The 13,947-nt window shown below is 33.5% G+C and overlaps 1 protein-coding gene across 1 annotated transcript in view; it reads right to left on the reverse strand.

Moving 5' to 3' along the window:
- The window catches only part of TOPAZ1 (testis and ovary specific PAZ domain containing 1), an 83,672-nt gene that overhangs the window by 5,331 nt on the left and 64,394 nt on the right, over window positions 1–13,947 (reverse strand). Inside the window, 2 exon segments of the mRNA XM_012652719.1 lie at window positions 5,323–5,526; window positions 7,544–7,708. Coding sequence (XP_012508173.1) covers window positions 5,323–5,526; window positions 7,544–7,708 — 369 coding nt within the window.

Consider the following 13,947-nt stretch of genomic DNA (forward strand, 5'->3'; position numbering starts at 1 on the left):
ATCAACAAAGTGAAGAGACAATCCACAGAATGGGAAAAAATATTTGCAAACTACCCATCTGACAAGAGAGTAATAGCTAGACTATATAAGGAGCTCCAATAACTCGATAGGAAAAAATCAAATAATTTGATTTAAAAATGGGCAAATTACCTGAATAGACATTTCTCAAAAGATGACATACAAATGACCAACACGTATATGAAAAAATGCTCAACATCATTAGTCATCAGAAAAATGCAAATCAAAATTACAATGAGGGCCGGGTGCAGTGGCTCACGCCTGTAATCCTAGTACTCTGGGAGGCCGAGGCAGGCGGATTGTTTGAGCTCAGGAGTTCGAGACCAGCCTGAGCAAGAGCAAGACCTCATTTCTATTAAAAATAGAAAAAAATTAGCTGGTTGGTGGTGCATGCCTGTAGTCCCAGCTACTTGGGAGGCTGAGGCAGGAGGATCGCTTGAGCCCAGGAGTTTGAGGTTGCTGTGAGCTAGGCTGCCCCCATGGTACTCTAACCTGAGCAACAGAGCAAGACTCTGTCTCAAAAAAAAAAAAAAAAAAAAGAAAAGAAAAGAAAAGAAAAAAACAGCAATGAATGCTGGCAAAGATGTGGATAAAGGGGAACCCTTGCACACTGTTGGTGGGAATGTAAATTAGTGCAGCCACCATGGAGAACAGTATGGAGGTTCCTCAAAAAGCTAAAAATAGAACTACCATATGACCCAGCAATCCCACTGCTAGGTATATATCCAAAAATATATCTGCACTCCCATGTTTACTGCAGCTCTATTCATAATAGCCAAGATTTAGAATCAACCTAAGTGTCCTTCAATGGATGAATAGGTAAAGAAATTATGGTACATATACATGATGGAATATCATATACCCATAAAAATGAAACCCTGCCATTTGCAACAACATGGATGGAACTGGAGAACATTATGTTAAGTGAAATAAGCCAAGCACAGAAAGACAAATAGTGCATGTTCTCACTCATATGTGGGAACTAAACATTAAAAACAATTAATGTCATGGAGACAGGGAGTAGAATGATGGTTACCAGAGGCTGGAAAGAGTAGCAGGGAATCGGGGATACACTGGGGATGGTTAATGGGTACAAAAATATAGTTAGAATGAACAATATTTGATAGCACAACAAAGTGACTATAATCAGTGATAAGTTAGGATATACTTTTTTTCTTTTTTTGAAACAGAGTCTTGTTCTGTTGCCCAGCTAGAGTGCAGTGGCGTCATCATAGCTCACTGTAACCTCAAGCTCCTGGGCTCAAGTGATCCTCCTGCCTTAGCCTCCCAAGTAGCTGGGACTACCGGTGTGCACCATCACATCTGGCTAATTTTTCCTATTTTTAATAGAGACAGTATCTTGCTCTTGCTCAGGCTGGTCTTGAACTCCTGACCTCAAGTGATCCTCCTGCCTCGGCCTCCCAGATTGCTAGGATTACAGGCATGAGCCACCATACCTGGCCTAGGGTATACTTTAAAATAACTAAAAAAGTGGAATTGAAATGTTCCTAACAGAAAGAAATGATAAATGCCTGAGGTGATGGATGTCCCAATTACCCTGATTTGATTAATTCACATTGTATGCCTGTATCAAAACATCACATGTACCCTATAAAGATATACAACTATTAGGTACCCATAATAATTAAAAATAAAGATTTTAATTATAAAGATTTAAAAAAATCTTTCTAATGTGGATAATGGCTAATCTTTGAGGGTCCACTAAATGCCAGATATCTGTGTTAAACAGATTTTTGTCTCATTTTAACCTGAATGATGTCCTACCTATGAAATTAGGTCCAATTGTTCCAATGTTATAGATGAGGGGCTTTCGGTAAGCACTCAGGCTCTCTAAGCCTGCATGGGAGACTGGCCTTCTGGCTCAAGATTTTGGATTCCTAACCACTAGGTATTTCCATCTCCCTAGGTCACTGCCAGGAGAAACAAACTATTAACTCATTAACTTTACTAGCTATTGGGAGGTATAATTTCCATGCATTCTTGTTGTACTTTTCTGACCAGAAAACAAATGAATTAAATAGAAATGTACTAGTATTATGTTTTCCCCTAAAATCAAACATGAGAAGAAAAATATTCACTTTTGATTTTAGGGGGGAAAAGTAATGGAAAGACATACTAATAGTATCTCCCCCTCCTGACTTTTGAGCTCTGAGAGAAAAGCAGTATTTTTAGGGTGAGGGAGAACAACAGGAGCATCAGAAAGGCAACTTTGCTGTTCCTGGAAAATTTCCTTCTAATTACTCTGGAAATGAAGCAAAGCAAAGCCATCAAGAAAATGACAGATAACTCACACAATGGACAAAATATTTGCAATTCATATATCTGACAAAGGACTTGTATCGAGAGTGTATATGATGTATATGTATGCATGCATGTGTGAATAGTTACTTACTTTTACAACTCAACAATAAAAAAAATCCAATTAAAAAATGGACAGAGGATTTAATAGACATTTCTCCAAAGAAAATATACAAATAATCGATAAGCACATGAAAAGGTACTCAACATCACTGGCCATCAGGGATATGCAAATCAAAACCACATTATCACTTAACACCCACTAGGAAGGCTAAAATAAAAATAAAAAACATAGTAACAAGTGTTGGTGAAGACATAAGGAAATAAGAAATCCCATACATGGCTGGTGGGAATAAAAATATAAAATGGTACAGTTTCCTTGGAAACCAGTTTGGCAGTTCCACATAATAGTAAATACAGATTTACCATATAGGCCAGCAATTCTTCTCTCAAGAAAAATGAATGTGTATGTACTCACAAAAGTTGGTATGTGAACCTTGAAAACAGCATAAAAAATTCATGATAGCCAAAAAGTGGAAACAATTCAAATGTCCATCAACTGATGAATGGATAAACAAATTCCATGTAATAGACTATTTAGCAATAAAAAGTAATGAAGTATTGATATATGCCACAACACTGATGAAATGTGAAAGCATTATGCCAAGTGTAAGTCAGTCACAAAAACCCACACATTACATGATTCCATTTATGTGATATGTCTAGAATAGGCAAATTCACAGAGACAGAAAGTAGGTTAGTTGTTGCCTAGGATTAGGGTGAGGTAGGAAACACTCAGCGAATGGAGAATGAATGCAAATGTGTACAGGATTTCTTTTTCTGGAGGTGTTAACAATGTTTTCAACTTAGATGGTAGTGATGACTGCACTTTGAGACAACACCAAAAATCAAGGCAACGTATACTTTAAATGGGTAAATTTATGGTATGTGAAATTATATCAATAAAGTCATAAAAATATTAAAACAAAAAAAAGCAAAACCATAGCCTTAACAGGGTCTTTATGAAAATTAGCCTTAAGCCCAAAATCAAGCGCTATTAGATGTGACTATAAGGCATTCAAAGGCTTTTCTTCCAAGTGTAAGCTATGTCCAAAGGGAGTTCCAATAATATTTTAAATATTAACATTGTTAGTAAATGAGATGTTTTGAAGACTCATCAATGGCTATAAATTACTCATTTGGTTTTATAATTCAGGTACATTTAAAAAAAAAACAAAGACTCTTTAACCTTATTTGCGTAACTCTCAGAAGTCATACTGCATATGAAATAAGGCATAGTTGTGATTAGATAAAAGGAAAAGTTCCAATAAGGTACTGAATTGTACATAGGCGTTAATTGCTTTAACACACTGCTTAAAAAATGGTTTAAAAGTAATTCTTATTACGCCTAAGAAGATTTTAGGGGAATGAGGAGTGACTACTAATGGATGTGGGGTTTCTTATTAAAATGATGAAAATGTTTTAAAATTGATTATGGTAATGGTTGTGCAACTTTGTAAAAACATTAAAACCATCGAATTGTATACTTTAAATAGGTGAATTGTATGGCATTCGAATTATATCTCAATAAAAGCTGTTAATAAAAATTTTTAAAAGAAATGATTAAGTTTAGCTGTTTTAATACAAAATTTTATTTCCAACTAAAAAACAGAAACATTTATAGGAATTTCATTTAAATGTTTCTGAGTTTATACTTGTTCCTGTGGCATATAAATACGTTATGATGGCATTTCCCCCAAGTTGTACAATTAGTTATTTGAAAAATAAATTATTCCCATTAACTTCAATTCTAAAAATTAAAATCAGGAAGTACAACACATAGTACATATATTTATGTGTACAGTGCATATATGGTTTCTAGCAGTTTGTAGGAAAATAGTATAAAGAGTTGAAACATAACCACAAAATTGAAATGAGGTATTATAAACAAACAATTCTACCTTTCCTGTAAATTTGTGATCATCCTTTTAAAAAAATTCTGCTTTCAAAACTTCTTTTAATTATAGCCCACAATAAGAAATACATTTTACATAATGACCCAGTATATATACATGTATATATAAATGAAATGAAACTTTTATCAAATACTTAACCTTACTACCTGTAATGCACACTAGCATTTTCTTTCCCATTTCTTTAGGAGAAAAAGTTACCTACTACCTGCTAAAGTGATCCCAGCTGGTACTTTAGAAAACACTTCCTGCTCATGTAGGAGTGGCTAGGATGCTTGACGCATCTGGCACAGTATGACACACAGGAGGCACCCAAATGTTTGTTATATACATGATGGTGTTAGGAATGGAAATTTAAGATTACTGCATGAAGGCAGAAAAAATTCTTTTCTAGATATAGATTCCACATGACATTACTTTCTAATTAAAATATGTGCAAAGTGGCTGGGACTAGAGAAAGCACTAGTTTCCAGGCTTACCTGTTACAGAGAAATAGCTATAAATAGATTTAAAAAGTTCTATTACTAGAAGCCATGTGAAAAACGTTATATATACCATGTTGTATTGTTATGATAGCCTCTGTCCTCCCTATGTGGCCTGCTATCAATTATTCTAAGTTATAAAGATCAGGGATACAGCAGAGATAAATATGTAGATATTCTTTAAACTTGATTCTACTTTTCTAATTGTTTCTAATTCTAATTGTTTTACTCTTATATTATTAATATTTATAAGATATGCCAAACTGATTCAAATTCTGTCACTTATTTCCTTTGCTTGTCCTCTATTGGCCATACTAATGTGCAAACAAATAAAGATATAGTAATTGGAAACAAGAAAACAAGTTTGAAAAGAGATGACAGATCTGTTCACATCACTATCTTAGAATATGTACCAGCTGCTCTTTTTACATATATGAATATCTAATCTTAAATATTATAGATGAATCCTGGGTTAGAGAATAAAATTCAAAACCAATATATCAAATTAAAATTTTTAAAATTTAACTTACTTTTGTAGTGTGCTCTGGCTTTGAGCCATAAACAACTCCTTCCTAAAGAAGTAATTAATCTTCTAAGAAAGGAAAAATCAATAGGGATGTTCTTTGAAATCATGAATTCTGCTACAGAGGATGACACACCAAGACTGTTGCTTTCTATACAGGCATCTAGAAGTTTATTAAAAAGAAGGCTATACTGTGAGACCTCCACAGTTTCTGAAATGAAAAGAAAATTGATGTAATGAAATTGATTTATCTTAGTCTTTCAAAACCCCATCTTTGACTCCTTTCTATTTCCCTCTCCTCCCCTTGGCCCTTTCTTACCCACTATAGGAGTCACAGCTACTAAAATGCAATCACCTTACATATTTTCTAAGGAAGAAACAAAAAATCATCTGACACAAGCAAAACCATTCATTTCCTTTGTAATGGGGAATATGAAAAGAAGCTTGACAAAGATTTCAGAGGATGCATTAACACATCTGTATGTGATCCCTACATGTAACTGTGTATCTGTAGTGTCTTGAATGGTACTGCAATTCTGTTTGCATTATATCTACAGTTCCTGCCTTATCTTTATAATTTCCTTGACTAAAAATAAATCATCCCCTAATATCCACTCTCAAATTAAAAAAAATTCTTTAGTGGATATTTCTATTCCTTTAGTCATTTTTAGAAGAAAGTGAAGTCATCTTAGAGACTTTCAACTCTTATTCCCTATATCCAGTCAGTTGGGTCCATAACCTAGGCTCTAGGTCTTTATCACTTTAGGAAATCACTTTAGGATCTTTTAGTGGTCCAGGCCTTATTAAGAAATTAATCTCTTTACCTTTAGTTTCTTCCTTAACACTATAGCCACAGAAACTTTCCTAAAACACCAACTTTATTACATCACTCCCTAGACCCCAAACTCTAGTGACCCCCTTACTACACATAGAGAAGAAAACTCCTTTATCCTGCCATTTAGGGTCTTCCAAAATCTGGCACAACTATCTGTCCAATCTCCTTATTATTACTTTGTTTCATTATCAACATAATTGTATATTAAGGGCCTGCTAGATAGCACCCATTGTGCCAGAAATATCAAGATAAAGAAAATATCAAGATAAAGAAATACCTTGAAGGCGTTCACTATCTAGAAGAAGCTCACTATCTATTTAATATAAGGAGAAACAGATAAGAATGTTAATAACAGATAAGAACGCTAATAATACAGGATCCAGTGGAATAAATGGAAAAATCAGTATTTATAGAGAATATGATGAAAACACTGAAGGGAGGCTCTCAAGTTAACATTTTCATCATCCTCTGAACCCATCACACAGCTCATTCCTGACCAAAGCTTTTGCTCAGAGATTCCCTCTTCCTATCTATATATGACTTGAGCTTTAACATTCAAGAGTATAACTACCAATGCGAGCAATGGTAGTTCTTTCTTTGAACTTGCCATCTGTTTCATTTCCTCCATTTATTTCAAGTTTATCTATGTTCCAAGGTAATGTAAACTAAGTTTTACATTTATTTATAAAGTGATAAGAGAAGAAGTATTCTTCATTATTCCAGTGCAATGATTCTTTAAGATACAGAGCTTGCTGGGGACACTTAAGCGTATTGTTTGCTGATGACTAGACAGAGATAGGGAAAGGGGAATTATGAAAATTCTTGTGTTAGGAACTGCAGACAAAAACCCCAAAGATAAGAATCTCTGATTTTTTGAAACCATCAGGAAAGCATATTCAATTTGCAGAGAGCATATTTTACAGGAAACTATTTCATTAAAAAAATATGCTGGAATATAAAACTCAACCAAAACAGGTGGATAACTGTTTTTTTGTTTTTTTTTTGAGACAGAGTCTCACTGTGTTGCCCGGGCTAGAGTGCCGTGGCGTCAGCCTAGCTCACAGCAACCTCAAACTCCTGGGCTCAAGCGATCCTCCTGCCTCAGCCTCATGGGTAGCTGGGACTACAGGCATGCGCCACCATGCCCAGCTAATATTTTCTATATATTTTTAGTTGTCCAATTAATTTCTTTCTATTTTTTTTTAGTAGAGACGGGGTCTCCCTCTTGCTCAGGCTGGTTTCGAACTCCTGAGCTCAAACAATCCGTCCGCCTCGGCCTACCAGAGAGCTAGGATTACAGGCGTGAGCCACCGCGCCCGGCCCGATAACTGTTTCTTAATAACAGTTAAACACTGGATGGGCAAGAGATAGTTAGACTTTTAAAAAAACATACCTTGAGAATTTTGAAAACCTGGTAGATTCTGCAAAACTTCAAATGTCTGCCTATAAAGGCTCTTCGCTAAGATTTCATGTGCAATTGTACAGAGCAAATTATGTCGATTAAGCACATCCAGTCTATCACAAGGCCACAGTGGTGTATTGATTATCCATTCTGACTCTTCCAAAAAGAAAAAAATATGAATACTTTACACCATGACAATCACAATTAACACTATAATCATAACTAATGTTTTTAAATATCTTTTGGAGGAAGTGGGAAAACTTAAATATGTGTACTCAGAAAAATAACCATGGCTCAAATTTGTTAGAAACAACTTACATAGTGATGATCATCATCCTAAGAATATGTAAACTAATGGCCACTGTATTTTTTTATTAATTCTTCATCTAAGTGTGTATTAGCCAGTTATTGATTCTAAAGTTAATGTTTATTTTTATGACAAAAATGTTCACATTATAATGAATGTTTGCTTTAACATAAAATAGTTGTGTGGACAAATTCAAAAATTTTATAATAAGGAATACATAATTTATTTAGTTTCTGGTATTATTGGGGAACAGCTTTTCTCCCCAATTTCTGCTTATTTTTAAAACAATATTATGAAATATTTGATATTTATAGAAGAATATCTAACATATACATTATAAAAGTGTAAGAATAAAATGAACTCTTATATACCCATCACACAGCTTTAAAAAAAGGGAGTATTACCTATAATACTGAAGTTCCTTAATTTCTGCCCTGATTTTTTCACATTGAGAAAAACAATGGGAGACTGTAGTATAGAACACTGAAGTGCTAAAATGTTAGAAATGTCAATATTTTTCATTCACCTAATTTACTCATCATTATACACATAATGAAGCATTGCTATATGTAACACTCAAGTTACATTTTGGTGTTTTTTTTCAACTGGACTAAGTGTAGAAATCAAGTAATCCTTTTTTTTTCTTTCCTGTGGCCTTCCCAGCACAGTGAATACCAAAGTATTGAAGAAAGAGTTGATAAATCAAGTACATAATGCCAAAAGAAAGCTTTATGTACCCAGTATAAAGCTTTAAAACAGGAGCTTATTTTAAAATTACTAGGGCCCACTTGACTGACTTTGACTTAACAGATTTATGTGTGCTACACAACGTTTCAAGTGCTTTACGAATATTAACTCAGTTAGACAGATACCTTCATTAATTTACTCCTAAATTTGCTGAAATTTTAATCTGTAGAGAAATTAAAGTGAACTTAATATCTTGAAAGACCACATAAGTTATCTGTTAAACATAATTCCCATTAAAAGTGAAACTGTTAACTTACCATGCCTTATAAAGTGAATTTTGCTTTGACCAAATAAGTTCAATTATTTTTTGTTAGTCATATATCTATTAGATATAGCTTACAAAAAGTAGCCTATGTAAGCACTTTCTCATAAAAATTGCATTGTTTTTATTTAGTACTTACTCTTTTCATTTAAGGTAGACTAACAGTCGCATTTTTGAAAGTCTATATGGTATTTTAGAAGATTCACTTTAAAATTTTACCAAATTGTGTAGCTATATAAAAAATGTGAGTAAGTTCATTATTCCATGTATTACACCAAAGTTAATTGAAACTGATAAATGGGAAGTCACCTGGAAATCAATGCTTTTAATTTAAATAATCCAGCTAGTGTACATTATAAATACTTTTATGAAAATTTTATAAGCTGTTATGAAAATTAAATTCCCAAGAACAAAAATCAGTTCAATAGTGTACTTAACACTAGTTTTATAGCAATAAAAGTTGTTATTGCATTCATCTTCATGATTTTCTCTATTCTACAGTTGGGAAATATTTTCCATTTGTCTAAAGTCTGAGAGTCAAAAAAGGCAAGCAAAATTTCTATAGTAGCCCCTCTTTATCCACTTACCTTCCAATAGATGCATATTCAGCATATTCAGTCATTACTCAAGCAAGATTTTGAATATAGGCACTGGGAATATAGACTATTAAGACAGTCTTTACACTAAATCAATTTCCAGGCTAGTCAGTGAGATTATCAAACAAATAACCATCTTTTACCATGGTGAATACTGCAATAGGGGAATATCTAAAGATATCTGTTCTCCCCTTGATGCATACATTTAATATAATCCCAATCCAAATCAAATCTCCTACAGAGCTGTATTAAACCCTGATTCAATGACTCTGAAATTCATTCAAAAGAATCAACACAAAGAATAGCAAAGAATAGTTTGGAAAATAAGAGGATTGAGGATGATCTTGCCTAGATATATAGATATCATCACTATTTCTAATACTACATGGACCAAAAAGAGTATAGTGCTAGCACAGAAACAGAGAGATCTTTAGGAGAAAAGGCAAGTGCAGAAACAGACCCAACAGATCCAAGATTCTATTATTATGATAAAAGTGGCATTTCAAATTAGTGAGTAAAGGTTGAACTGGAACAACATTTTGGGGGAAATAAATTAGGTTCCCACCTCACACCAAAATTTAAAACTAACAATGAATCAAAAATTTGAAGCATGTACGGGTGAACATGTAAGGACTGCCTAAAAGCATGATACAAAGCAAAAATCACTAAAGACTTTAAAAGCAGTTTATATTAAGCAGAAAAAATGCCAGTTGGACAAAAGAAGAAAACAAAAATGCAAAAAAAAAAAAAAAATAAAAATGGAAAATGAAAAGCTGAGAAAAATATTTGTAAATATCCAACAGATCAAGGGCTAGTATCTTTAATATGCAAAACTACTGTAATATAAAAGGGACATTATACAGTGTGATACTTGCTAAGTGAGATATATATATATATATATATATATATACACACACACACATATATATCACTGATGGTACTTGAATTTTAGGTGTCACATTATAAATTTTAATAATTTGTGTATTGTAAAAATTATAAAGATCATATTACATATAAAAATCACATTAAATCTGTGACTTCACAGATATTATTGCTTAGGATGAGGGCAAGTTGGTTGATTTACTTTTAAAATAATATTTATTTTTAAAATACAAATGCTTACTATAAAAACTCAAGCAAAACACAGAGGTACAAAGAAGTATTTTAGAAATAATCAAAAATCCCATCACTAAAAATGACCAGTGCTTATATTTGGTGAAAATTATTTGGGAAAGAGGTGTTAATGACCTAAATAGTTGGTCTTGATGAGTAGATATAAGAGAAATTGTCATATTAAAACAGAGACTGAAAATTGCCTGGCCTACCACAGCTTTATGCTGAGATCTACCCACTATTTGAAAATGAAGATAACACATTTTTTCTTTAAACATTAAAACTCTTTATATGCTTATATTTGTACCGTAGTCATAGTCACTGGTCCAGGTGTGTAACATAATCCTTATGCTAAATTTCATAGCATAAAAAAGTTAAGTTTCCTATTTTTAGTAGAGATGGGGTCTCGCTCTTCCTCAGGCTGCCTGTAGTCCTACCTACTCTGGACGCTGAGGCAAGAGGATCCCTTGAGCCCAGGTATTTGAGGCTGTAGTGAGCTATGATGACGCCACTGCACCCTACCTGGGGCAACAGAGAGACTCTGTTTCCAAAAAAAAAAAAAGTAAGCTAATACTTTTCTTAAAACACACACACTTTCAAAAATGCCAGCCATCTTCTCCTTAGGAAGGTACAAAGATACTTAAATGAGGAAAATCCATTCATCCACTCACCTCAACTATTAATAATATTTACTTTGTGTCAGATACCACCACAAGTGAAATCCTCTCAACCTAATTAACTTTCAAAAAATAAAAATGGTAATGTGTATAGCAGTGGTTAAAAAAACTAGGGGAGTGACTGGAGAGGGTGTGGTTTAGGGACACAGGTGAGGTATAAGAAAATGTCACCATGTTGAGAGTGCTATGTGGTTCTCAAAGTGAGCTTCCTAGACCAGCAGCATCAGCAACATCTAAAAACTTCAGAGAAATGCAAATTTTCAGTGCCCACTTTAGACTAAATGAACCAGAAAATACAGGGGTGGGCCCAGCAATCTGTGTTTTAACAAGCCCTCTAGAGAATTCTGATGGTCAAGTTTGAGCATCACTGTTCTAGATTTATAAAAACAAGCCCAGAATCCCTATTTTGCTCAGGAGATTGACTAGGTTAGGTCTGGGTCTGTTTATGTAGTTTGTGCTTCTGCTCTAGTTGCAATTTCATAATGTACATTTAGAGGAAAAAACAGGGAAATAATACGGGTATAGTGGTTAAAAATACAGACTTTGCAGTCAGACAGACCTGGACTGGAATTCCTGCTCCACACCTATTTGTGTCATCCTCTCTGAACCTCAGTGTCCTCATCTTGGGATACCATTATCCATTACCTACCTCATGGGGTTGGGTTTGATTAAATGAGATGACAGAAGTAATACACTTAATGCAATGTTTGGTATATAGTGAATATTCACATTATTACTAAATCAATAGTGAAGAGAAATACTAAAATCAGAAAACAGACCAAGAACATGGACAGGCAATCCACAAAATAATAAGTACAAATGGGAAAAAAGAATAAATTTCTATAATAATAAATTAAATGCAAAGTAAAGCTCTGAATATCACTTTTAGCAAACTAGCAAATAGATAAGAAAAATAATAAAATTCAGTGTTGGCAAAGGTGTTTCATAACCTGCATCTTCACACCCTATTAAGAAGACTATAATTACTACAACCTTATTAAAGGTGTAGAGGACTTTTCTATTCACAGAGATAAGACCTAGAATGAAATGTACTGAACAGCTAGATTGGGGTTTGGATAACCTTGAATGCACCAGTCTGCCTGTCCCATAACCAAAAACCACACTATTGGCAACTGCTAGAACTGTTAATATGCACCTGTGATCCCTAAAAAGGACAATGTTTATGTAGAAGATATATCTAATACAATAGTTCTTTAGGATTTTCTCACCAGAAGGAGCTTTCTAATAAACCTGAAATAACTTATCTGCAAATCTGAATGGCGATAAGAGCAAATTTGGTGACGTTTACCAAAAAGCTTTAAAAATGTCCTTACCCTTTAACATAGCAATTCCATCACTAAAATTTACCCTAAGGAAATTAAGATTTAGCAGTGATGTTAAGCAGGGATTATTGTTTATAACAGAAATGTGAAAACAAGCTAGTTCAATAAAAGTGGATTCATGGATTAATCTATCCACCTATCTGTTTATAAGATGGAAAACTGTTCAACTTATTAAGTGATGCTGTAGAATAATATTTCTTTTCACAGAAAGACTGTTGCCTGAAAAAAACGCAGGGTATAAAAAAGTCTCTATAGTAAAATTAAAGTGGATAATAGCAATTTCTGGGTGACTGAATGATAAAAGATTTTTATTATTAGTTTTACTTATCTACCTTTTCATATTTCTCTATAATGAAGATACGTTACTTACATAAAGGAAATAAAAGTTATTTTAAAATTCAATGGCAGTGTCTCAATAAATGGCATAACATTTTTAAAAATGTATGTTCTAGAGAGCTAAGACACTATTTTTCAGCCTCTGAAGCATGACTACAAAATTATGGTTTTAAGACTTTTTTTTATGTTGCTATTGGGAGAAGGCATGGTAGGAATTTGTTGCTCATTTGCCAGGATAAAAAGTACTAGTGCTGAGAAAGGATTTGAAATGTCAAAGTGAAAAGCCAAAACAATAGATTTCTTCTCATCATAGTCTGCCACCTACCAAAAAAGAAATGTGTAAAATATTCTGCATTTCTCAAACCTGAGTAATTATGTAATCCTATTTTCTAAAAATGTAGTAGGTAATAAATGTACATTTTTTAAAAGGAAAAAAGTAGGAAAAATACATGTAAAAAGTTAATCTGCCTCCCATCCCTGTCCTCTAAGCACTCAATTCCCCTTCCCAGAGGCAATTACTATTACTAGTTTCTTGTGTATCCTACAAGTATTTTAAGAATGTATAATCAAATATGTATGCACCCATTCTATTATTATTTTTATACAAATGGTAGCATACTGTATACACTGCTCTGCACATTCCTTTTTTTGCTTTATAATGGCCCCTGGAGATCATTCAAAATTAGTACCTATAGATCTGCCTCATTCTACTCCATCATGTGGCTATAACACAATTTAATTAACTGGTATTCCCTTAGTGAACATTTAAGTTACCTGGAATCTTTTGTTACCATTGTTGGTGTAACAAAAGACTTCAGGTAACCGTATACTGTGTATAAGGGCATGTATATACACGCCATCAAGTATATATATGCCCTTGTACACAGGTATTAATATAAATGTGTTTGTAGTACAAATTCCTAGAAATGGAGTCAATAAATGAGATACGTATTTTTAACTTTTGACATTTATTTTGCCAAAAAAACCCTAAGGCAATTTCTGTGAATGTCCACT

The sequence above is a fragment of the Propithecus coquereli genome, unplaced genomic scaffold (assembly GCF_000956105.1).
Source record: "Propithecus coquereli isolate 6110/MARCELLA unplaced genomic scaffold, Pcoq_1.0 Scaffold1, whole genome shotgun sequence".
Classification (NCBI taxonomy): Eukaryota; Metazoa; Chordata; class Mammalia; order Primates; family Indriidae; genus Propithecus; species Propithecus coquereli.